Source organism: Peromyscus maniculatus, chromosome 2 (assembly GCF_049852395.1).
Source record: "Peromyscus maniculatus bairdii isolate BWxNUB_F1_BW_parent chromosome 2, HU_Pman_BW_mat_3.1, whole genome shotgun sequence".
In the NCBI taxonomy this organism is placed as follows: Eukaryota; Metazoa; Chordata; class Mammalia; order Rodentia; family Cricetidae; genus Peromyscus; species Peromyscus maniculatus.
The window spans coordinates 134,461,131-134,486,675 of record NC_134853.1 but is presented as its reverse complement, the minus strand read 5'-3'; the positions used below and the strand labels follow the sequence as shown (position 1 = coordinate 134,486,675).

Sequence of the window (25,545 nt, the reverse complement as noted above, 5' to 3'; positions counted from 1 at the left end):
TATCTCTATTATAAAGATTCTCTTAACTAGACAGGAAGTACGTACATCATTTCTAAAGTTTAGAGTTTATAGTCAGTTTTGTTATAAAGCACTGGGATTTAGTGAGTGTTATCATTATAGAGTTGTGATACTTGTTGCTAGGGGATTGTAACAGTCTCAGGACGAAGCCACACCCCAAAGTTGTGAGTCGGCCTTTTCGAACTGGCAGAGATGCACTGTCAGCGGTAAACGGTTTTTAACTAGAGGCTGTCCCTTCACCCAAATTCATAATAGTTCCCCTAAGAACTTCAATTCAAACAAACGTTTCTATCACAGCAGTACTTTTGGTTTGTTCTACTGAAAAACTTTATGCTGAGGGTGAAATTATCATATTTAGCTGTTGTAAAGCTCTTCGCCAAAAACTGCACAGCTATTAGGTGATATTTTAAGGATTTTAAAGTGACTTGCCTGCTCTTATAGGTAGCTTTTTGTCATCCAACTACCGTAAAAACTTTGCACAACTATTAGGGTAAATAAGGCATTTTACCAACGGAGCCCCAAACCACGAAGCACCTAGTTCCATATCCTTTCAATTTTTCTTTGGAACGGACACTTAAACCCTTAGACGACTTTTCCCCTTATTCTTTTAAAAGCTGTATTTTAATTTTAGAGCTGACAAAAGTGTTTCAGGGCAATGTCGCCATCTTTAGCAGAAAAACTACCTTTCCCAGAATGCATTTCCCTTATATCAGTCCATAATAATATCAGTCCCATATCAGTCCCTTATATCAGTCCCTTATATCATTTTCCATATTTCTTATCGGGTTTGAGAGTCAACTGGTTCTCTTTTACCAGACTTGCTTACAAATTCTTGCCCGGGAGGTTTGAACAAAGTTTTTTGGCTTTTGCAAGGGGAGATTTGAACAAGCAGCTTACATTTTTAATTATGGCACATTGGGAGATTTCTAGTCTCTCAACTGGCTTTAACAGGTGTTTCTCCTTCATTTGACACTGGCCCCCGAATCAGAACCACACCTGCCTCGTTAGCTGGCCTTGGGGCTGGCATTTCTGCTAGCAACTTTGCTCGGGGCTTGTGCTTGTCTTAGCCAGTCAGTGAAAAACAAGATCATTTGCAACAGAGCTTTTCCATAGCTCCTTCAGAGATTTCCTCCCACTGATCTTATTCTCATTTTGCTTGTTCCTTCCCCCCCAGATACAGAGCTTCAGGTATCTGTCTGCGGCTCTGTACCTCTGCTAGCTGCTTTTGGAGGTAGGGGCTTTTTTTCTCCCCCTGAATCTGTCTCAAATTCTAGCAGCTTTGTCAGGTCATGCATTTTCTGGGGAGGTATCTGTCCCTTGTTTCTTTAGAGTCTTTCTCACAGACAGTTTCCAGTTTGGTCTCAATTTATCCCCTCTACCCCAGAAACAGTTTCCGACACTACAGCGGCGGCTTTCCCTGCTACTGAAGGTAGGGGCTTTTTGTCCGTTTGTTTTCAGGGTCTGTGTGGTTTGTGTACAGACTGAAAAATTTAACAAGGGAGGTTTTTGCCGTTTCTAAACTCCCATTAGGACAGGTGTTTTGCCTCATCAGGCCTTCACCTGGCCCAGTCCCCCAGTGGGTTGCATTTGCTTGTCTGGGTGCTCAAGGACAGAGCTTATGCCAGAGACAATCACCCCTTAGGGCTACACTCCCTCATCTCAGGGAGTCAGTTGAAACAAAGCTTTTCTCAAAGAGATGCTTTCTCTGACAGAAAAGAAAGCTTTACTCCTGGATAGTTCTGTTCTTCCCTGGCTGGGCTCTTTCCCCAGACAGCGTTCTGACTCGGCAGCACGACTTCTTCAGACCCAGTTCAGCTTTACTGTTTTCCCAGAAAGGTCCTTTCTCTGATAGAAAGCTTTTTCTCAGGTTTCTTTTTGTAGTTGTGGACCTTTCAACCTGGGACTTGTAGGAAAGTGGACAACTATGCCGTTCCCACCGGCTTTAGCTTTGTTTGTTCATTAGCAATCTTCCCCTGGGTGCTGCACCTTCCTGCCTCAGCTCTGTGCTCCAGGAAGTTTACAACTGCAGGAACCCTAGTATCCCCGAAATGCACCCCAACTCAGAGACGCTGGCCAGTCACCTCTGGGTTTTTGGTCAGAAGTGAGGATACAAAGCTAACAGTTTGCATTGCTTCAGGGGATCTTTGCTTTAGGAAGATTAGGAGCACCTTTTCATTCTGAAATGCTCAAAGCCCTTGATGCCTCAACTCAGCTGTAACTGTGAAACTTGGCTTTTTTCTTTTCTCAGGTAAAGTTTGCTGCCCTTTTGGGCTCTCTGTAGCTCTTCACCCACACTCTCCCCAAGCGTTTCCCTCAGGGTACTCTGACCCACTGTCTTTTACTAGCTTGAAGAGACAGAGCTTAGAAGAGGTTTTTAGAATCTTGTTTCTGCCTCCTGCATTGCAGGGAGGATTTTTAAAGCTTGAAAACTTAGAGAGGTTTTGCTGTCTTAAGAGGTTTGTTGTTTTCCCTTAGAGCTAATCACAGGTGGTCCCCATACTAATATCTTCAGGTGATTCTAATTTTTGTCATCTCCCAGAAGGACAAATTTAGTTTTTAAGTTTAAGAGAGCTTTTGAGAAAGATTAAGGCTTTTTAGAGAGATTTTCCCCCCAAAATTTTTCAAGAAAAGCTTTAGAGTTTAGGAGAAAGATTTTTTTTCCCCAGGAGAAAGACCAACTTTTCCCAAAACTTCCCAACTTTAAACTTGGACTTCTTACACCCCCATTTTTGCCTCAGGGAGAAATCACTTTCTCCTGCCGCTTGGATTTGGCATTTCAGCTGTCCCCAGGTCAAAAGCTTCCATAGGAAACTTTTCCTTCCCCATAAGCTCCAAGAAGAGCTTTTTTACTACCCGAAAAGCCCAAAGAAAGATTTTTTTCCCCAGTTTGCTTTCAAAGCCCCCAAAGTTAGAAAATTGAGTTTTTCTGTCTAGTTGCCTTACTTATTTTTTCCTACACAATCTTATACTTCTAAGTTTTTCCTAAACTATATTACTACCCTATATCTTATACTTATCACAGATAGAAATTGAGAAAGGGATAGAAGATAGAAAATTTTGACAGAAGAGAATTTCGCTGCAGCATCGGACATCCTTCCAGTCCGCTTTCCTTTTCTCTCGAGGATAAAACCCCTGCCTTCCCAAAAAATATATATAAAAATATATATATTCCATAACACCGGCATGCCTTTCCACTGGCAGGGCTGACTCAGCACTTTCACCAAAAACTCTGTAATAAAACTATTATTTTCCTTTATCTTTAGTCCCTATTACTTTGTCTTAAGTCCCTGTTCATTTGTCTTTAGTCCCCCCTTTTTTTGTTCCCCCTTTTTTTTCTTCAGTCCTTTTTTTTCCTTTTTCTTTAGTCCCTTTTTTTCTTTAGTCCCTTTTTTTCTTCAGTCCCTTTTTTTCTTCAGTCCCTGTTCACGGCGCCATTCTGTGGGGCGTTTACCCACCACCCCCACAGCTTCCCAGAGTTTTCTTGAGTGCGAGCAGCAGAAAATATTAGATAGAAGGATTTATAGCGGAGAATCTTGTGGAGATAAACAGATAGAAAATAAAGGATAGCCTCGAGAGGGCCTGGAACCTATTCCAACGGGCCCGGACTGTCTCTGGTCCAGGGTTTTTATAGAGACGCCAAGGGGTGGAGCAAAAGACCTCCTCCCCCAGCACAGCCAAGTGCAGGCCATCTCAGACACCTGCACTCAGGCCCGTGGTCCTGATCATCCTCTATTCGGACCTGCTGGGTAAAGCCACGAGGAACCCCAGAACGGGCTCCCACAGATGACATCCTTAGTGGCCTCCCTGCTGTGAGCGGAGGCGCTGATAAACCCGCTGAAAGTATCTATGGTGACGTGCACCTATTTCAACTTGCCAAAGGAAGGGACCTGGGTGACATCCATCTGCCAAATTTGTCCTGGGACAAGCCCTTTAGGATTTACCCCATGATGGGGCTCTGGCAAATATACCAGGCAGTTCTTACAGCTTTTGACAATTTCCCTAGCCTGTTCTCTAGTAAGTGAAAATCTTAGCCTCAAGGTTTGGGCAGTGAGGTGGTGTAATTGGTGGGCTTCACGGGCAGCCATGACTTGGTCACGTTCTAGAAGCAAAATCAGGGGGGTCCGTGTAGCAGCGTCTGCGAGTTCGTTCCCCAGTGCTAGGGGTCCGGGCAGGCTAGTGTGGGCACGAATGTGGCCAATAAAAAAAGGGGAGCGATCTCTGGCGGATCAGCTTTTGTATCTTTGAGAACATTTCAAAGGTTGGAGTGTGGGGCTGGATCACCGGCACCATTTCTAGAACTTGCAAAGCTCCCACCACATATGGGCTGTCCGAATACAAGTTAAGGGGACATGCCTCAAATGCTTCAAACACTGCCAGGGCGGCATAAAGTTCCACCAGCTGGGCCGAGTTAAAGGGTGTTTTTATGACTTTTTTTGCTGATTATACACATAGGCAGCCTGGCCGGTTGTTTTTTTTTTTTTTTTTTTTTTTGACCCATCTATAAACACCGGCATTGGAGATTGGCTTTAGCTTCGTATTTTTAAGAAAAAGAAAAGGGGTAAAGGAAAAATACTGTAACAACTTATCACTAGGCATCTGGGTATCGAATTTTCCTGCATAGGAGCAAGCAATCGTAGCCCATTCCAGGTGATGGGTGGACAGCCATTCCAGGTTTTCTTTATCATATGGGATAATGGTAACATCAGGCTCCCTCCCAAAATATCTAGTGGAGGTTCTTATCCCCAACATCACCAATTGGCACACTAACAGGAGATATAAAGGAAGGACTTTTCTTTTAGCAACCGGGAGGTGTACCCAAAGCAAGGGTACAGACTCTTGCCACAACAGGCCAGTAGGGGCAAACTCGGTGGAGAAGACCACTAAATGCAGGGGTAAGGCAGGAGAGAAAAACCCGATGTGTTGCCGGGTGATGGCTAATTCTACTTTATCAAGTACCCTTTCTGCCTCCACGGTGAGGTGTCGGGGAGAGAGGGGGTTGGGATCTCCTTTAAGGATATCCTCGAGAGGACATATGTCCCCTTTTGTCATTTTTAGGTAAGGCCGTCGCCATTGGATGTCCCCCAAAAGCTTTTGAAAATCATTGAGGCAGAGCAGGGTATCTCTTCTGGTCTGAATCTTTTGAGTATAGAGAAGCTCAGGGTGAAGTTCAAACCCCAGGAACAGAAAAGGAAATTGTGTTTGAATTTTTTCTGGGGCGATATGAAGCCCTCTATCTTGTAAGGCCCGTACCAAGTTTTGCGCTACTACGTGTGTCCTTTCCACTGTCTTAGCAGCGATCAGCAAATCATCCATGTAGTGGATAATATAGGCCTCAGGAAACTGTATTCTAATTGGGTCAATGGACTGGGCCACATATTTCTGACAGAGAGTGGGTGAATTGGCCATTCCTTGGGGCAGAAACTTCCACTGAAAGCGTGGATTTGGTCCAATCTGATTAGTAATGGGAATAGAAAAGGCAAATCTTTTACAATCAGCAGTGTGAAGGGGAATAGAAAAAAAGCCATCTTTAATATCAGTAACTATTTTGGCATATCCTCTGGGGATGGCTGCAGGCGAGGGTAACCCTGGTTGCAGCGCCCCCATGGGCATCATGGTTTTGTTAACTTCTCTAAGATCCTGTAATAATCTCCATTTACCAGTCCTTTTTTTAATGACAAAGATAGGAGTATTCCATGGGGAGGTAGAGGGTTCGAGGTGCCCTTGGTCTAACTGTTTCTGCACTAACTGAAGGGCAGCCTGGACCTTTTCTTGAGGCAAGGACCACTGGTCTATCCACACCGGGTCATCTGACTTCCATGTTATTTTGTCGGCGTGGCGTGAGGGAGAGCAGTGGTCTTTAGGAAAAAAGGTCTGTAGAACCCGCGCCTAGTCCTCTCTTATCCAATTTTGGCTTGGCCATAATAGGTTGCGTGGGCCCTTGCTCGCGTCTCCCCAGACCTTTATAACTTGCTTTTACATATTTTAATAACTTGCATTTTACATATTTTCCTTCTTTTTAAAACATTTTTTATATTTATATATCTAAAACCTATACCCTAAACCTTATAACTTATTTAAACTTTAAAGTTAGACTTTAAAGTTTTATTATTTTTTTTATTTATTTATTTATTTATTTATTTATTTATTTATTTATTTTACCTCAAACTATTTATTTAGATCTAAAATATCACATACTAAAACCCTCATGACATGCTTAAGCCTTTAAATTTTTACATCTTAAACTGCTTTCTCACACCAAAAATCATTTATTTAAATTTTACCTTAACCAACAATAATTTGAAACCAATTTTCTTAAATGATGGCAAGTATTTGTAACACACTGAACTCAAATGACCAAAACCCATGTAAATTTTTATTTTTCCTGTGGAAACAAAAGCATAATTTTCCTAGTATCTTGAACTGGTAATTTAACATTTCTTTTTTAAGCAATAACAGGACAGAGAAGGGTTAACAAGAGAAATTCCTGGCTGGCAGAAGAGACCTGGAATTTATCACAGTAAAGGAAGGGAGGGGAAGCAGTGATCATAAAGTGTGTCCTTGGCTGCCAGTGTTCCTGAAAAAAAAAAGTTTTTGTTAACTCCTCTGACTAAAGTCAGATTCTCTGTTCAGCGTTCACACAGTTTTTGTCAGTTGTAGGCAGTCCCCATCGCCCTGTCCAGAGCTCTCATCTTAGCCCGCCTGTACCGAGAGCATGCACCCCCACCCTCATGAGAGCAGCCAGCTGGCTGCAGTCCTGAGGAGAGCTAGGGAGGGAGGGAGGTGGCCCTCGCTGTGCCTCTCTCTCCTTCTCCCCAGGAAAATAAGGGAGGTGAGTAGCAGAAACAGATGACCTTTACACAGACAATCCAAGTACCGGCACATCAGCACTGAGATAATGATGGCCTCATTCACAGCTAGCGAGCCCCTCAATTGTGGCTTGCACATCCTTCCAGTGGGCTAGGCAAAGGTCTAGTGGAGAAGAAGGGGACTGTCCCATAGCGTCTGTCACAGTCAAGTCAACAATGAGAACAGTTAACACATTACACACAAGACCAAGGGCACACGAAAAAACTTTGCCCCAACGAGACAACCAACAAAGCTCCAAGAACAATGACCACAATAAAACATACCAAAAAAAACCCCTACAAAACGGCTCTAACAATTTCCCAGGACAAAATACAAAGTGGCACTTCCTCCCACCATGGGGGAAGGTACCCAAAGATGCTCCTCTCCTGAGCACTCCCTGGAGGAGACTCCTAAAACCAAATGGTCACCTCTGAGGTAGCCCCAAATGTCTCTCTTTCCCTCCCAGGATCACTGTCCGGACACGTCTGTCCCAGTGAGAGCCTGCAAAGTACAAATCGAGCCTGCAAAGTACAAATCAGTCGACCGGCACAAAACGAAATGAGACAAGACAGAGACAAAGACAAGACAGAGAGCGCTCTTACCGGTAGATTTCAATAAACCTCTGGACCCTTGAGGGTCCCGGTGGGGTCTCTGGGGTTCCCCGTTAGGGAACCAAATGTTATGCCCAGATTGTGACCCCCCAAAGAGACCACCGAAGACATTGGATGTCCAGAATGCAACAGCAAGGTTTATTTTGCAGATACAAGTCTAGCTAGACAGGGGACTCATTCCTACACCCAACACAGTGAGGCAGGGAGGAGTTCCTCTTTCTTTGTGTGGCTGGCTATTTAAAGGCAAAAACCACAAGCCCTTCAGGGGGGCTAGGGGGGTTTTAGATCCTTTTCTGAATCCTTTAAAACATCTCTGATTACTCCATAGAAACTAAAGAATGCATCGGGGACGTTCTCTCCGTCCTTAAGCATGTTATTGATATCCTTTCCAACTTTATTCCACGTCAAGGGGTGGATGTCCAGGCCGTTAATGACCAGCCAGGGACATTTTTCTTCCACGAAACAGAAAAACTTAATTAAATCTTTCTTTTTGACTCTTATTCCCCTCTCCCTGAGATTATCCTTCATTTCCTTTATGAAGAGAGCTTCTTTAGAGAGTACTTTGCCTATGATTATGGGATGGCACTTACCTCAAGGTTGCCCACGGTGCACGAGTGATGCTGTTGGGGCACCTCTACCCAAAGTGTGTCTGGCCAGACCTCGTTTTCTCCTTGCCGTTCTGTGAGCCGCCGTGCCTCGAGCCCCACGTTCGGGCGCCACTTGACCCGCCCAGCAGGCCAGGTTATTCGAGGGTCTCAGGAGGGACCACCTGAAAATCAATGGGGGCGAGAGGGAAAGGAGACCAGGTGCATGAAGAAAGACAGAGTCAGTCTGAGTCTCATTTTATTGGCTGGGGCTTGAGGCTTAAAAGCAGGCCTTCAGGCAGGGAGGGGGAGCAGGGGCTTCAGACAGGAAGGGGGAGCAGGGGAAGAGAGGGGAGGAGAATGGAAAATTCTTGAGGTCGCTTTGCAGGTGGCCGATAAGCACCCGTCCAGGAGGTTTATCTAAAAGCACGTCTCATGGTTTTGGCTAGAACATCTTGTCTTTTTCAAGGCCTGCTGGAGCAAGAGAAAACTTATACAAATTTCAAGACACAGTTTGCCTAGTTGCCCAAGGTTGGTCTCCAACAGGGTACCATGGATTTCCTGAGCTTTTTTTTTTTTAATCTATTCCTTTCATGAAATTTAATTGAGACTGTCTTTATTTCTTTATTTTCAAATATATTTTACAGTGCTGGTTTGGTGGTCATGAATTGCCTTAGGTTTTTTTTTTCCATTTCTGCCTTTTCTCTCCAGGTCATGAGGTTATGGATTGAATTCACCTGCTTGTTTTTATATTCTTTCAGGTCATTGGTCATATTTGGCCAGAAAACCTTTGAAATCACCACCTAACATTTACGTATTTCAGTAACTTTGAGTTCAGTAGTTGAGGAAGAGGAATCATGTTGTCTTGCTTTTTGATGTTTCTAGCATTTTTTTTTTGCTGTGATTTGCACAACTGTTTGTTTGGATAATTCTCCTTTTTGAAATCGGATTTTCACGTTAAACATTTTGTTTTTGAAAGGTCAGTCCTCAGCGTCATTCAGTATCCCTCAGTGAAAAGAAAGCAAACTTCTTTACCATCAACCGAACCATATAAAATACACTTAAAATAAGGTACAGACCAATGACTACATAGCTTGAAAATGGCAGTACTGTAGAATATGCTATAAAGATAATGTTATTTGGGTTAAGTATAGAAATAGTAAACTAATGAAATAAAGGAAGGAGACAGGAAAGGGAGAAAATAGAGGAGAAGCAAAGTTAAATAAAGGGAAGGAAAAAGAAGAAGAGTAAAGAATGTAATGGGAAAAACAAGACAAGAGATTAGGAAGAATAAGAAAGAAGAAAAGGAAAAGCAAAAAAGATACCCTCATAAAGAAAAAGTAAAAACCAAAATTAGATAAACTTAAGAAGGAGAATAAAAAGTAAAAACATGATATTAAAAAAGTAAAGGAGGCTGGAGAGATGTTCCGCAGTTAAGAGCACTTCTTGCTTTTGCAGAGGACCTAGGTTCGATTCCCAGAACCCACATGGACTGGTTCATGATCATTTAAAACTCCAATTCCAGCAGATCTGGCAACTTTTTCTAACATTCATAGGTACCAGGCATACACATGGTGCATTGACATAAAAGCAGGTAAAACATTCATACACATAAAGTAAAATAAATAAATAAATAAACCTTTAATTAAAAAAACACCCAATAGTGTAAAACCAGAATACTATTAAATGTAGGGGTGGAATAAGGAAGAAAACACAGAATTTGGGAATCCAAGAATTAAAAAAATTGCCATCAAATGGAAAAATGCATGAACAAAATTGCATGATGAATGAAGGGGACAACTAAGAACATATATTTTGTAAAAGCAAAAGATTTTTTCTCGAGATTTCCCAGACCACACCCCATCAGGTGGCTAATGGTTTAATTAGGGTTTGTTTCTCAAGAGCTATGAAAATGTGGTAAACAACTACATATGGCTTTGGAAGCAGCTGGGGTGGTTTGAAGAGTTTTGGTGGAATGTAGATATTGGCCAGGTCCTTTTGGTATATGATGTCGTCTAACTTTAGGAGTTCTCCGTCTAGGTTTTTTTGTAGTAGAAATAACATACATATTGGTGCAAGTGGGGCATTGAAACTACCCACTGTTACTGTGTTGCAGCTGATCTTTGGCTTTAGATCTTTTCATGGAATTTGGTGCCTTAGTGTTTAGTAGACTAAAATTTATCTTAATTTACTTTTGACTTTCTCTATTAAATTGGAAAGAAGTGAATCACGTCCAGCCACCCATTTTCTTGATGATACCCCTGATTTTTAAAAAATTATTTATTTAATGTGCATAGGCATTTTGTTTCCATGTGTGTCTGTGTGCCACATGCATGTAGTGCCTGCACAGGTCAAAAGGGGGTGTCAAATGCCTGGGAATTGGAACTACAGGTGGTTTGTTGGGAGCTGTTACATGGGTCCTGGAAATAGAACAGGTTCCTTGAGGGCAACTGCTAAATCTAAGAAAATGATAGAACTCCTGTAGATATAAACAGTATTAAACCTCCAACCTCATTCCCTGATGTTTTAAACAACATTCTTTTGGAGGATTGTTGTGGGAGAAAGCAGGTCAACTGCCTTGTACCAGTGCCCTGGATGTAATAACTACTCACTCCATGTTCATCACTACAATAATATTGAAGGAAGCAGGCAAAAGCACCTTGTGCTAAGTACTGCCATTTTGACTTCAGACTCCATTTTTACCTGTAGAGTGAAACAAAGTTCAGGTTCTTAGGCCTTAGGGAAGCTGGGAACTTTCCAATGGCTGGCCAACCTCCTCCTTAAACAATAGAAATAGTCTGTTATTCCTCTTAGTTCCCTAAAACATTATTGCTGTTCCTAACGACATAAAGAACAAATGAATCTGATTGGTTGGTCTGAGAAACTTACGTTTTGTGTCAGTTGACAATGATCTTTGACTCCTGATTGGTGAAAATTGTACCTGTAACTTGGCACAGGTGTGTTTATGTTTTTATGCTTATAAACTCCACTTCTGTCCCTGCTTGGGGATGCCAGGAAAAGCAAGGCTCCCGAGTCCTTGTCCTGCAGCCCTGATCAATGAGTGACTCCACTTATGTGGTGATTTATTCAAGTCTTGGGAACCCATGAGTGTTGTTCTCTCTCCTTTCTTGTGGTGCACAATGTACAGGGTGCAACAACATGAGTCAAATTGTAAAGAACTCTGATTCAGAGAAGGAACCAGCCAAAACTAAAATTCAGCAGCAGTGTTGGACACCAGAGCTCTTTCCAGTGCTGTCTCCCATTCTGTGAGTGAAAAGTAGGAGATGATCCAAGTAGGAAAGGGGTAAGGGTACAAGATGACCTATTCAGTGGGACAGGATCATAATGTCTTTGCTAGCTATTCACAGCATACATTGGTCTTTCAATCATTCACTCATTCAACAAATATTTGAAGTTATAAAATGACCACAAAGTGGGGTAAAAGTTCAGACAAGTGAAATGTAAATAGTTGCATGTCCCCTCAGTCTTTGGTTTTGACAAGAGCTCAGGATTTCAGAGAGAAAGAAAATGTATGGGTTATGTAATTCATGTCATGACACAGAGGAAGACAAAGTAGGAGTGTGTTCAGGTAAACATTTGGATAGGGGAGGGACCGGGTAAGGGGCAAACATACATTCCTGGAAGAGTGAATAAGCTGGATTCCTAGAGACGCGTGTTGAAATGTCTTTTGTGTAATGACTCTCTGGATTCTTCACAACTGAGTTGATTTAGGGAAGATAATCATGATCAAAGTGAGGGGAAGGACCCCAAAGAAGGGCTCATCTCCACTCCTTATCTTCTTTGTTTCTTTTTCCTTATTTGAACACTTGCCATTTTTATTTTTTTTAAATTTAATAATTTGATTTAATTTTACATATCAGCCACGAATTCCACTGTCCTCCCTCCTTCTGCCCCCCTCCCCGCCCTTCCCTCAGCTCATCCCCCATTCCCGTCTCCTCCAGGGCAAGGACTCCCCTGGGGATTCAGCTCATCCTGGTAGATTCAGTCCAGGCAGGTCCAGTCCCCTCCTTCCAGGCTGAGCAAAGTGTCCCTGTATAGGCCCCAGGTTCCAAACAGCCAGCTCATGCACTAAGGACAGGTCCCGGTCCCACTGCCTGGGGGCCTCTCAAACAGTTCAAGCTAATCAACTGTCTCACTTATCCAGAGGGCCTGATCTAGTTGGGGGCTCCTCAGCTATTGGTTCATAGTTCATGTATTTCCACTAGTTTGGCTATTTGTCCCTGTGCTTTTTCCAATCTTGGTCTCAACAATTCTCGCTCATACAATCCTTCTTCTTTCTTGCCGATTGGATTCCTGGAGCTCCACCTAGGCCTGGCCGTGGATCTCTGCATCTGCTTCCATCAGTCATTGGATGAGAGCTCTATCACAATAGTTAGGGTGTTTGGCCATCCGATCATCAGAGTAGGTCAGTTTGGGCTTTCTTTTGACCATTGCCAGTAGTCTATTGTGGAGGTATCTTTGTGGATTTCTGGGGACCTCTCAAGCACTTTGCTTCTTCCTCTTCCCATGGTGTCTTCATTTATCATGGTCTCTTTTTCCTTGTTCTCCCTCTCTCTTCTTGATCCAGCTGGAATCTCCTGTTCCCCTAAGCTCTCTTTCCCTGACCTTTGCCCTTCATTCCCCACCCCCCCCCCCACACACACGTCCAGTTTGCTCATATAGATCTCATCCATTTCTCTGTCATTTGGGTGATCCCTGTGTCTTTCTTAGGGTCCTGTTTTCTAGGTAGCCTCCCTGGAGCTGTGAGTTGCAGTCTGGTTATCCTTTGCTTTACATCTACTATCCACTTATGAGTGAGTACATACCATGTTTGTCTTTCTGAGTCTGGGTTACCTCACTCAGGATGATTTTTTTTCTAGATTCATCCATTTGCCTGCAAACCTGTTTGCCATTTTTAAATTAGATTTTTTATTTAACTTTTAGTACAATATATTTTGATCATATTATTCACCTCTTCCACCTCCTCCCAGATCCTCTCTACCTTTTTTTTTTTTTTTTTTTTTTTTTTTTGAGACAGGGTTTCTTTGTGTAGCTTTGCGCCTCTCCTGGAACTCACTTGGTAGCCCAGGCTGGCCTCGAACTCACAGAGATCCGCCTGGCTCTGCCTCCCGAGTGCTGGGATTAAAGGCGTGCGCCACCACCGCCCGGCTCATCTCTACCTTTTAACCCACTCAATTTCATGTTAACACAACCCAAACATCCCTTCTCTGCTAATCTCCATAAATTTGTTGGAAACCACCTCGGCACTGTTCAGTTGATGGGATAACAATTCTTCAAAACCTCATTTTTCTATTTTTGCTTTATTAATCCTGGGTGGACATTTTATTTTTCAGCAAGCCATAATAAGTATCATTGCTCTGATTTCTGTTTTTAGAATTTACCCAATCTGAGTTCAAAAAATATGTGTTGAGTTAATAAATAACTGAATAGGTGATGGGCATTTTAAGTATTTGGGAAGGGTATTATTATCCCACTCAATCAAGACATTGAGGCACAGAAAAAGTGGGTAGCAGGCTACATATGTGGTAAGGCTAACCTGGATCTTGAGCCTCCTGAATGCAGCTGCAGTGTTCCACCCATGGGCACATTCATCCCGGATCATAACTGGAGAGGGGTTGGGACAAGCCCTAAGTAAAATGTAAGAAACAGCTGGATTTGGAGTCCAGATGCAAGGATCACTGTGTGTAGAAACTCTCAGCAACTACGTTCATCTGAACACATCAGTTTACTCCTTGCCATCACTTCCATCTTGATGCTATAAAAATAGCAAAGCAGCTGCACCTATTGAATGTTTGGTAAGTTAGAATATGAATCTCTGAATATCAAAGCTAATTATGTCTATTCTATAACTCTATCTCATCAACTAGGATATTGTCTAACACATAATAGGTGCTCAGTAAATATTTGTGAGTAGTACAGAGACAGGAAAGTGAGTGTATAGATAGCTATTACCAAGATCAGTTGCTAGGGCTTTGTTTTCACTGTTTCCCAAGGCCAATGTTTCAGGTTAATAAACGCTGGACCCTGAGGTCAATCCATATCTGCCCTCTCCATTCTCCCTCCCACAAGCAGGTGGATCAATCTTCTCATGACTTAAATGCGGTCACTCCAAAGGTTTAGTGACACCAGTGATCCAGAAGCCACTAATCATGAGTTTCTCCGTATTGAGCCCCACCAGAAATTTGGATGGTGTCTCTGGGTTCTTTCAAGTGGTCTTCCTGCTCAGCCTATTTCTGGTGCTTTTCAAGGCAGTCCAGTTCTACTTAAGGAGGCAGTGGCTGCTCAAGACACTCCAGAAGTTCCCATCCACGCCTTCCCATTGGCTTTGGGGACACCAACTGAAGGTAGGAAGAAGGAAGAGAATGGAAGAACACGAAAAGCTGGAGCTCTGATAGTTTAGTTGTAATCCATGGGGCAGTTTGCTGTGGGATGAACACATGGTTTCTGAAGAACATCCAGTTTCTTCTAAGAGTGAGCTTGCCTTAACCATAGGAAGCATATACCCTCTTAAGAAGATGCAAGTCGACAATAGACTCAAACCTCAGGATGTACAAGGGCATGAGAAAACAGCCTATCCTTATAGAGTGAGTGATGTCAGGTACAGAGAACAATTATCTAGGTTTGTCAAGACTGGGAGAACTTCTGGAAGTGATTTGGGGGCCATGTTACATATCAGTTTCCTCTGAGATTAAGACTGCCCATTTTGTAGGGAAACTTGTGATTACAGTATAGGATGTTCTAGAGGAGTAAAACATTCCATTCAGAAAGGAAGCCTCTTAAGATACTGGAAGTTCTGTGGGGAGGGGAAACATCCCATCCTGCAGGGGAGTTCCTTAAGTCCAGGAAACAAATAACTCAAAGGTTTCATGAAGTCCCTGAAACTGGCATTATTCACTAGCCTCCTCCACCCCTAAGTGTATATAAGCAGGAAGGATGTCTGGCTGTGCTAGTAGCCCTTAGTAGAGTATAGTTTGGTAAGGGCTGCATGAAGAGGCACTCAGTGAGGGACTGCACACCAGCCACATCTGAGAATCGCTAACTTTAGAGCTCCTACAGAATGCTGAGGCTCTTACCCAATAGCTTCTCTAAAGAGCATCAGCTCCATCTAACAAGACTTCAGGATCTGGCCAGGGCAAGTTCTTGGACACAGCAAAGGTCTGGATGAAAGAAAAGACGGATTGTCAAACTGACCCAAATTTCTTTTTCTGAACATTCCAGGGCTACGTCCCTGTGGTGGTTCTGCCTCTCCCATACCACACAAAGCACTAGATGTCAAAGAACATTTTCACTATTTTTTTTTTTGTGTGTGTGTGTGTGTCTGTTCCCAAAGGATAAGGAGCTCCAGCAGATTCTTACATGGGTGGAGAACTTCCCAAGTGCCTGCTCACAGTGGCTCTCAGGGAGCTGTGCTCGAGTCGTGCTCTATGACCCTGACTATGTGAAGGTGATTCTGGGGAGATCAGGTGAGAAGCCAGCTTCGTTGCTCCTGTATGTGAAGTTTTAGAAAAGAGTGACATTGTAGCCATTCTCCCTGCCAGAGACTGACATATATTCTTACATAGCTCTCAACACTTAAAACAGCTACACAGGGCTTAATTTAATTTTTCTTATTTTTCTTTTAAAACAAATTGAGTTGATGTGTTTCACAAATTTCTCTATAGGTGAAGAACAAATTTTAAATCCAGAGTCTTGGATTCAAAACCTCTAATTGTTTACTCACCTGGGTCACAGGACTACTAAGCCACAGCCCATTATAGAAAAAAAAAAACAAAAAACAAAAAAAAAAAAAAAAAAAAAAAAAAAACCGCAGGTCTTTTTGTTATTCTTTGGCTTCGAGAGGTTTTTGTTTTTGTTTTTCAAACATCATAGTGACAGAGACATTCAGCTGCTGGTACAATGAAGTTTGTCCTCCTAAGCCCAGATAACTGGCAAGACAAAGACAGAAAGGAATGGGAGGCAGTGAGAGGTGATAGGGAACAAACTGTCGGCAAACATCCACCAAGAACTAATGGCTTGGTTGCTAAGATGGCTCAGATGGTCAGGGGTTTTGCTGCCAAAGCCTGATGACCTGAGTTTGAGCCCTGAAACCCACACTGAAAGTGGGAAGAATGAACCAACTCCTCAGTTGTTTTCTGAACTCCACACAAACACTGCATCAGGTGTACATGCACGCACACATGCACTCACACATGCATGTGCACACACACACACACACACACACACACACACACACACACACAAAGTAAGTTTAAAAATTCTGAAAAACTAAAGAATTCATAAAAGCTTCTTTATCTGTTCCTCAAGATCTGTGTTACTTTTCAGATCCAAAGGCTTCTGGTATTTACCGATTCGTTGCACCCTGGATTGGTAAGCATATTAAAATAAAGAATGTGCTTTCCTGACTGCTCTTTGGCTAATGGAAAACAATAGGTGATTGGCCACAAATATTATATTCCATCCCTAAATATGAAGGCTTTATTTCTCTTCTTCCTTAGTCCTTTCTAATGCTGGTGTGAGTGTGCATGATATCTAGTTTCTTCCATATCATTTCTTCAAACATTCATAGCTAGACATTTATATATGTCTCTTTTGACCTGATCCCAACACATTTTCTTCTGTTATCTCACTTCTTTCTTAGTCACAGAAGATTTCATCAGACAAACTTGGAGTCTCACTGTCCATGTTTTTGTCTAAAAAATCGCATCATTTTCTTTCCTTATTCCACCCCAATGAATTCGACTAAATGTTCCCAGGGGTACCATTGATTCCACTTCTACCAGACACACTCACATACCAGTCTCTGGCCCAGGTTACGGTTTGCTTCTCTTGAATGGGAAAAAGTGGTTCCAGCACCGGCGGATGTTGACCCCAGCCTTCCACTATGACATCCTCAAACCCTATGTCCAAATCATGGCCGATTCTGTCAATACAATGCTGGTGAGTTGCTCTATCTCCATCTCACTTCATTACACCCATTCACAGTACACTTACAATGTCTCTCCTATTAGGCCCTGATTTCTGGCCTCACCATGTTCATCAAACTTTTGATAAATGAAATGGAATTAAAGGCACTAATAGCACTCATGAGGCATGTTCATTCACACCACAGGTTCTTTTCCTTTCACACTTTTTATTCCTATATTGGTATTTATACTCATTTTTCAAGTCTAGTTCACTCTCAGAAAACCAAAGGGGCCATTTTTATAAACTGAAAGATATTTGTTTCTAAAAACAAACAAGCAATAATTGGATATCATGTTTTGTTAAAAGGTTTGGAAGAAACAGGCACCAGATTATAAACATTTGCTTCATGCTTTTAATTTGCTATAAGCATATGATGTTAATGGTGAGGGACTCCAGACTGGTTATCCATAAATAAACAGAAAAATCTTAGTCTAAACACAGGTCTTCTGAAGAAAATATGTAATTGTCTCATTCTCACCATAGGACAAATGGGAGAAGCTTGATGGCCAGGACCACCCTCTGGAGATCTTTCACTATATATCCTCAATGACTCTGGACACCATTATGAAGTGTGCTTTCAGCTATCAGGGCAGTGTCCAGTTGGAAGGGTGAGTGACACCTTTATTTGTAGTCTTTGGTCTTACCAATTTGTAAGGCTTTAGTAAGAAGTAAGTAAGCATCAAAGAGAGTTGCCTTCAGAGAAAGCAAGATTCTCACCCAGCCTAGGTCAAGCTCTAATTTCAAACCAGCCCCAACAAGACATAGTAGAGCTCTAGCTAGTGTGGAAGCCCATTTTCTAAGGTCTCAAGGATTTGAAGACATATTAAGACATAAGTGGCCGGGCGGTGGTTGCACACGCCTTTAATCCCAGCACTCGGGAGGCAGAGCCAGGCAGATCTCTGTGAGTTCGAGGCCAGCCTGGGCTACCAAGTGAGTCCCAGGAAAGGCGCAAAGCTACACAGAGAAACCCTGTCTCGAAAAAACAAAAAACAAAAACAAAAACAAAACAAAACAAAACAAAACAAAAAAGACATAAGTGATGTATGCCTTGGTGTTGTGTGTCCCACAGGTGAAAAGATGACTATAGAGCCCACTCTATTCTTGGGTCAGACACTCCCATAACCAGTATATTGTATCTCCTGTCCTCAGAAATTCCAGGTCCTACATTAAGGCTGTTGAGGATCTGAACAACCTGACTTTCTTTCGAATTAGGAGTGCCTTTTATAAGAATGACACCATCTACAAAATGTTCTCTGATGGCCGTTTGTCCCACCATGCCTGCCAGATTGCTCATGAGCACACAGGTTCTGCCTTCCCACCCCTTCTTCCTTTATCAGGCTCATCCCAAAGATATAATCAGACATATTGAGCTTACCAGAAGCCTCTATAGGACCTGAGACACTCTGTTAGTTACTATCAAGATGCAAGATTTGGGAGCTAGGATGTTAGCACATGAGGTACATCACAAGAATTACCAGTTTCATTACATTGGTGACACTGCATGGGACACATCCAATAGCCTTTAACGTGACTCTGTGGTCCACGATTCTGATTGGAGGCTTGAGGTATATGAGATTGTGCAGACTTCAAATCATGACCAAATTCCCACTTGCACATGCACCCTGGGCTTCATGGGACACACAGATTGGGGTCAGGGATCCTGTGAATTACAGCAGCTCTGGGATCTATTTGACAAATGTTGTTATGGGGTAGATGGAGTGATCAAGATGAGAAAGGCTCAGTTGCAGAATGAGGAAGAGCTGGAGAAGGTCAAGAAGAAGAGGCGATTGGATTTCTTGGACATCCTCTTGTTTGCCAAAGTGAGTGGGGTTCAGGGGTGAGGTTTGGCCCAAAGTCACAGATTAGATATAACTTTGCTCTCTTACCTATGCATTCACTTAGACAGAGGATGGCAACAGCTTGTCTGATGAGGACCTGCGTGCAGAGGTGGATACATTCATGTTTGAGGGCCATGACACCACAGCCAGTGGAATATCCTGGATTTTCTATGCTCTGGCCACCCACCCTGAACACCAACAAAGATGCAGAGAGGAGGTGCAGAGCATCCTGGGTGATGGAACCTCTGTCACCTGGTGAGAAAAACTCAAGACGAAGGAGACCCCTGTCTTCTTGTAGAAGAGATCTCTTTAAAATTGTTTTCTTTTTCTTTATTCTTCTCTCACATAATACATCCTGACCACAGCCTCCCCTCCCTTCCCTACTTCCTTTACTCTCCTCACCTCCCCTCTCCCCCAGACCCACTGATCCTCCATTTCCCTTCAGACAAGAGCGGGCCTCCCAGTGATATCAACCAAACACTGCATAACAAGATGCAATAAGACTAAGCATAAACCCTCATATCAAAGCTGGACCAGACAACCCAGCAGGAGGAAAAGGGTCTCAAGAGTAGGCAAAGGAGTTAGAGACACCCCCACTCCCTTGTTAGGAGTCCTACAAAAAACCCCAGGCTAAACAACCACAGCATGTATGCAAGAGTGCAGACACTTGCAGGCTCTATGGTTGCTGCTTTGGTTTCTGTGAGCTCCTATGAAGCCTGCTTAGTTGATTCTGTGGGCTGTGTTCTTGTGGTGTCATCAACCCCTCTGGCTTCTACAATCCTTCCTCCCTCTCTTCTCCGAAGTTCCTGAGTTCTACCTAATTTGGCTGTGTCTTTGTATCTGTTCCCATAAGCTTCTGGAGGAAGCCTCTCTGGTGATGATTGGGCAAGACTCCAATCTAGAAGAATAGCAGATTATCATTAGGAATTATTTCATTGACTTTTTTTGTCAGTCACGTTTGGTTCTACCCTAGGTCTCTAAGCCATCCAGCTTCCTGATCCTGACTATCCAGGCAGTGCTGGGCATGGGCTTCCTGTAGGGTGTGGGCTTCAAATTAGACCTGTCATTGGTTGGCCACACCTACAAGCTCTGAGCCACCACTGTCCCAGTGAGTCTTGCAGGCAGGACAGCTTATGAGTCATAGGTTTTGTGGCTGTGTTGGTGTCACAGTTCTACCACTGGTAGCCTTACCCGATTACAGAAGATGGACAATTCAGGCCCTATATTCTCCCTCTGTCCCTTCCTCCCAACCTGATCCCTCCTGTTCCTATCCCCACCTGCCCTCAGTCCACCCAGAAAATCTATTCTATTTCCCCTTCCCAGGGAGATCCATCCATCTACCCTGGACCTCTCCTCTTTATCTAACTTCTCTGGGTCTGTGGATTGCAGTGTGATTATCCTTTACTTAACAGCTAATATCCAGTTATAAGTGAGTATATAGCATGTTTATCTGTGGGTCTGGGTTGCCTTGCTCAGGATAATTTTTTTCTGGTCTTCCCAGCTCTGTGTGATTTTTTAGTATGGGCTTCATTTCAGGGATCACCTGGACCAGATGCCCTACACTACCATGTGCATCAAGGAAGCCCTGAGGCTCTACCCACCTGTACCAGGTGTGAGTCGAGAGCTCAACACACCTGTCACCTTCCCTGATGGACGCTCCTTACCCAAAGGTAGCCAGAGCCAGTCACCTAAGTCCTCACATGTGCTTCTGTTTTCTCAGTAAATTGGATCCTTACTTTGAAGTTGAGATGAGGTCATAAAATTGAGACCATGGAAGTCTCCTGGAAGAAATGCCACCCTCTAATTAAATGTCATTCTCAGCCTTGAAACTGCAGTCGTTTAAGATATTCAGGATTGAAATAGAATGACACAAGTCTTGTGGTGGTATGGTTTTGCTCATGAGTAAAAGCAAATGAAAAAGATAATGGAATCCTACGTGTGGGTGTAATGTCTCCCAGTTTCTCAGGAAACGCTGAGTTGATGAAAGAGAGGAGCTTAATGACAAGTTCTGAGCTCCTTGTCTCCACAGGAAAACACATATTAATCATTGGATATGATCCTACCTCTGTCACATCCAAGCAGTGTAAACATAAGAAAAATAATGGGCCTTATTGAGAATTTAGCATTTCATGTGAAAAATGGTCATTAAACAGTGTCTTTGAGGGTGGTGGGGAGGGACTTGTGAGTGTTATGTGAGCTGATGTAAGTTCTTCAATGGTCAATGTAAGACATTTGATGAGTGTATGCTGTCACTTCACTTACTGGAAGCAAGATACTCCCAACACTTCACTGCTGTCTGTCATCACTGGGTTCATGGTTTTCTAATGCATGCTTTGCTAAGCTTCCTATCCCTGAAAGGATCATTAGCTCTAAGCGATGACTCCTTATATGCAGGCCAATTGTGCATGCCAGTCTCCTATCGGGTATAAGTCTAGAGCCCTGTTTCGTTGGCTTAGTTATGCTTCACTCCATGTCTTCTCCCTTGCCCCCACAGGTGTCACAGTCGCCATCTCCATTTATGGTCTTCATCATAACCCAAGTTTCTGGCCAAACCCTAAGGTAAGAAGGCCTCGAGAAGAGGGAAGAGCTACTCAATTGCAACTTTATACATTCTGTCTCCTTTTTCATTGGAAATGGTCTTGACTCCTGTCCATCCTGGCCCTCATGCTCTCTCTGCAGGTGTTTGACCCTTCTAGATTTGCGCCAGATTCTTCTCGGCACAGCCATGCTTTCCTGCCCTTCTCAGGAGGAGCAAGGTGATGGGAAAGGATTGGAGGAAAAGGGAGTCTCTGGCACATATTAATATTTTATAATTCTGATTGCTTTTGTCCCTATGAGGTCTACTTGTGTGTATCTCTGTTGATATATGTGGACAGATAATGTCATGTGTATGTGTTTGTGCCAGAAAGAAAGATGGCAATTCAGTATACCACAGAGGTTTTTAACCCACTGTCCTGTGGCCACTAAAACATTTGTATACAAAATTAATATGCTTTGATATTTTCACAAATTCTGAATTTCATACTTCAGAATTATATTCTTTATGCAAATTGAACCAAGAACTTTTAGTTTTCAATAATCTTGAAGGGAGAATTTCTTTTTCCTGAAATTCTCATTATAGCCCAGTAGGTTTTCTTACTAATTCAGCAGTTGGATGCTTCTATGAACCTTTGAAATATATGTACCTATAAACATATGTAATAAGCATGTATTAAGTATTATAAGGTGATATATTTAAAATTCTAGAAACTGTATGGGCTCTGTTAAAGTAATATATATATGTATATATATATGAGAGTTCACAGCTCATTGTACATTGGACACCAGTGGCTATCATCTCACATTTTTGGCTTCTAGTCTCACAAAATTTTGCTGCATAGACAAATGCTTACAACTTGTACATACTTTCCCAGTTTGTAAAGCTTTGCATGTGGGAAGGGACTTCAGTGAACAGGCTTAGCCTACCTAGTCCAGTGGTGACAAAATCAGGAATGAGGACATTAAACAGCTTCTAAGGAAAAGCCTCTCCTCTGTTTAGTGATGATGTATACCACAGCTGGTGTGTACAGTGACGGAGAGCTGAATGAGACAAGCTGCTGAAGGGCGGCTGTGAAAATCCACCAAGTCTACAGGACTCATCCCGTAGAACGTAAATTCCCCCAAATTTCTTAAGGTTTTGATACAGTGGTCATCATGAGTCAAAATTTCTCTAGGGATTATATAGGGGGAGAAAATTAAAGCTAAGAATTTCTTCTGATTGACCAATTCTGTGAAACCTACAGTACTGAATCAACTCCCACAGAACAGGCTTAATGCATTGCATTTCAAGGGGAAACTGCAGTCAGGATGTAAAACAAACAAACAAATAGGAAGAAAAAATAAGAAAACACATGATGGAGTTTATTCCCATGGTTAAGGATTTCATCTTACCCAGCCAAAAACAATGCAGCCATTGGAGGGTAGGATACTTGTTGGTAGCTAAGTTTCTAGCTTATATAATCTTTATTTTCTGTGCATATTATTTTATTTTAAAAATTCAACTCAGTAAGTGCAAATTGTATTTTTCTGCCATGCCTCTTGCTGAGACAGGAATGCAGAAGTGTAGAATTCTGATCCCAGCCCAGCAACAAGACCAGAAGTGTATATAGTCAGGCACATGTATTTGAAGTAATCATCATTCTTTCTTCCTGTCTCTCACTCATGCATCACTCATTGACAGTTTGTTACACATTCCTTGCTGTCCATAATCTGAAGTGTGGTGGAGCCTTGAAAAAAGCACCAATGATGCCTTAGAGTCCTGGAGGAGATGAGCAGCCACAGAGGACATGGAGCTAGCTGACTCTTAGCTTGTTCCTTTGGATGTGACAGTGAATGTTGTGTAATATTTTGTTTGTGTTCTGACAGATAAAACTTGCTTGGAATCAGAGAGTGAAGCTAGCCACTAGTTAACCATAGAGATCTGGAGGTCTGTACAGAGAGGGACAGGAAGTGACAAGGTGGGGTGGAGACAGGATCTTGGCCCTTTTGGACTGGAGGAATGGAAGAGGAAAGAAGCAACTGTGGCTGCCCTCCAGCTTCTCTGATGTTTCAGGTTTTACCCTGATATCTGACTCTTGGTTTTTATTGATAAGATTAATTAGGTTTATGCTTCAAGTGAGGGTGGAGAGAAACATTACAGGCAACTTGAGCAGCATGAGCTGAAGTAGGAGGTGGGGCTAGACAGTTAAGAGATGGTGGCTCAACAATCCTGCAGTAAGTGTGGTTATGGCTGGGGTACCTGGATGCTGTTCTACCTGGTGGAGTGCATAGGAGGAGATGTGTGAGAACAAAAGACTAAGACAGCAACATTGCAAATAAGGGCTTTTCTGGAGTCAGATTAGAGGGCTGCAGATGATGGTAGTCTGAGGGAATGAGGGTCAGAGCCTGACAACGGAGTGGGAAGAAGATGGAGGAACAGCTTGAAGATTCTCAGTCAGATGCATTCACCAGAAGCTTCTACCACTAATATTTGACTCCCATTCTAGGATCAATTCATTTTTTATACATAGATGATAATCCCCAGGATGGTGATCTACCCCTTCTCATATTGCCCCTAACAGGGGTATTCATAGTGGAGATCCAGAAACTGTTAGGAGAGAGAATGGTTAACTAATGATTACCTCATTAAATAACTCATGTGCTTGTACTCTATGCCCCACAATTCCGGCACTGTTCAAATGACATTTCACACATCCAAGAGCAGGACTAGGGTCAGAGAATGCCCTAGAGGAATGAGAGACTTTGTCATAGGTCAGAAGCCTATGCACAAAGACAAGGGATTCAGGTAGTTGTGTGATCTCAAAGCAAGGGAACTATTTAGGTGTGTGACTTCTAAGGAAAATGATTAGACTGGTACCCTGATGGGGTACCCTAATGCCCTTCACGACTGAGGTTCTAGGAACAATGCTCACTGTACTCAGAACATGCCTAACAGCACATCTCACTTTATGTCTCTGCTTGGTTCAGAAACTGCATTGGGAAACAGTTTGCCATGAATGAGCTGAAGGTGGCCGTGGCCCTGACCCTGCTCCGCTTTGAGCTGCTGCCAGATCCCACCAGAATCCCAGTCCCCATGTTCAGACTGGTGTTGAAGTCCAAGGAGGGGATCTACCTGCGTCTCAAGAAGCTGAGATAATCCTGGTAGAGAAAAGGACAGCTCTGGGGCCTGCTGCCTGCAGTACATTCTACTTGTCACCTGCTTTTGTCCCAGGCTTATCTGTATTTATTTCTTTCCTCTGATCCTCATCCCTCTGCTGTCTGTAATGTCTCCTGTCATCCCATTTTTCTGCCCTTCTTTCTCTAACTCTCCCCAGACTCTTCACAGATTGTGTGTGTATCTCTCTCCCACCTGGCTGTATTTCTGACTGGTCACATAAGCCATGAACACCTGCCTGTCCTCAGTTTACCCTTTATAACCATCACCCTGACACAAGAAGAGATATTTTAAAGGGAAACACTCGTGCCTCCCCCTTTGGCTATCAAACTCACGAAACATTGGACCCCATGAATTAAAGTGTCCTTAGGAATCACATGTTGGGAGAAAATTAACATTAAAAATCTGCACCAGCCAGAAGAGGAACTTGACTAACAAAAAGAGACTACATATTCTCTCTGTTTGTCTCATGGTGAATTAATGTATGTAGATTTCCTTGCATAATACTACTGTTACAGAGAAATGAATAGTTTTTCCTACTTTGGGCCAAACTATAAATAAATCCATTTTACTTCATCTACTTCTATTTCCTATTTCATTTACAATACAGGTATGAACCTAAGTGTCCAAAAGTGGCTTTGGCAAGCCATCCATCAGGAAACCTTGTTATGGTTTGCATTTCTCTTATAAACATAGATGCAAAAGTTCTCAGTAAAATACTTGCAAGCCAAATCCAAGAACACATAAAAAGATCATCCACCATGATCAAGTAGGCTACATCAGACAGCTACAGAGAGATACAGGATTCAACATATATAATTCAATAAATGTGACATACCATATAAACACCCTGTAAAAAAAGCAACACCTGATCTTCTCATTATCTACAGTGAAGACCTTCATCAAAATCCAGCACACCTTCACTACAAAAGTCCTTGGAGACTCAGGATACAAGGCACATGCATCAACAT

The 25,545-nt window shown here is 42.7% G+C and overlaps 1 protein-coding gene across 1 annotated transcript; it reads left to right on the top strand.

Annotated features, from left to right (window-relative positions):
• Positions 1–14,149: 14,149 nt before the first annotated feature.
• LOC102907154 (cytochrome P450 4A14) lies at positions 14,150–25,154 on the top strand. The gene is made up of 12 exons (XM_006986608.4): positions 14,150–14,424; positions 15,411–15,543; positions 16,403–16,447; positions 16,890–17,017; positions 17,528–17,652; positions 18,194–18,348; positions 18,758–18,864; positions 18,947–19,137; positions 20,419–20,552; positions 21,377–21,441; positions 21,562–21,638; positions 24,388–25,154. Exons 1-12 carry the CDS (start codon positions 14,230–14,232, stop codon positions 24,554–24,556), a joined length of 1,524 nt encoding a protein of 507 aa, XP_006986670.2. The 5' UTR covers positions 14,150–14,229; the 3' UTR covers positions 24,557–25,154.
• Positions 25,155–25,545: the final 391 nt, after the last annotated feature.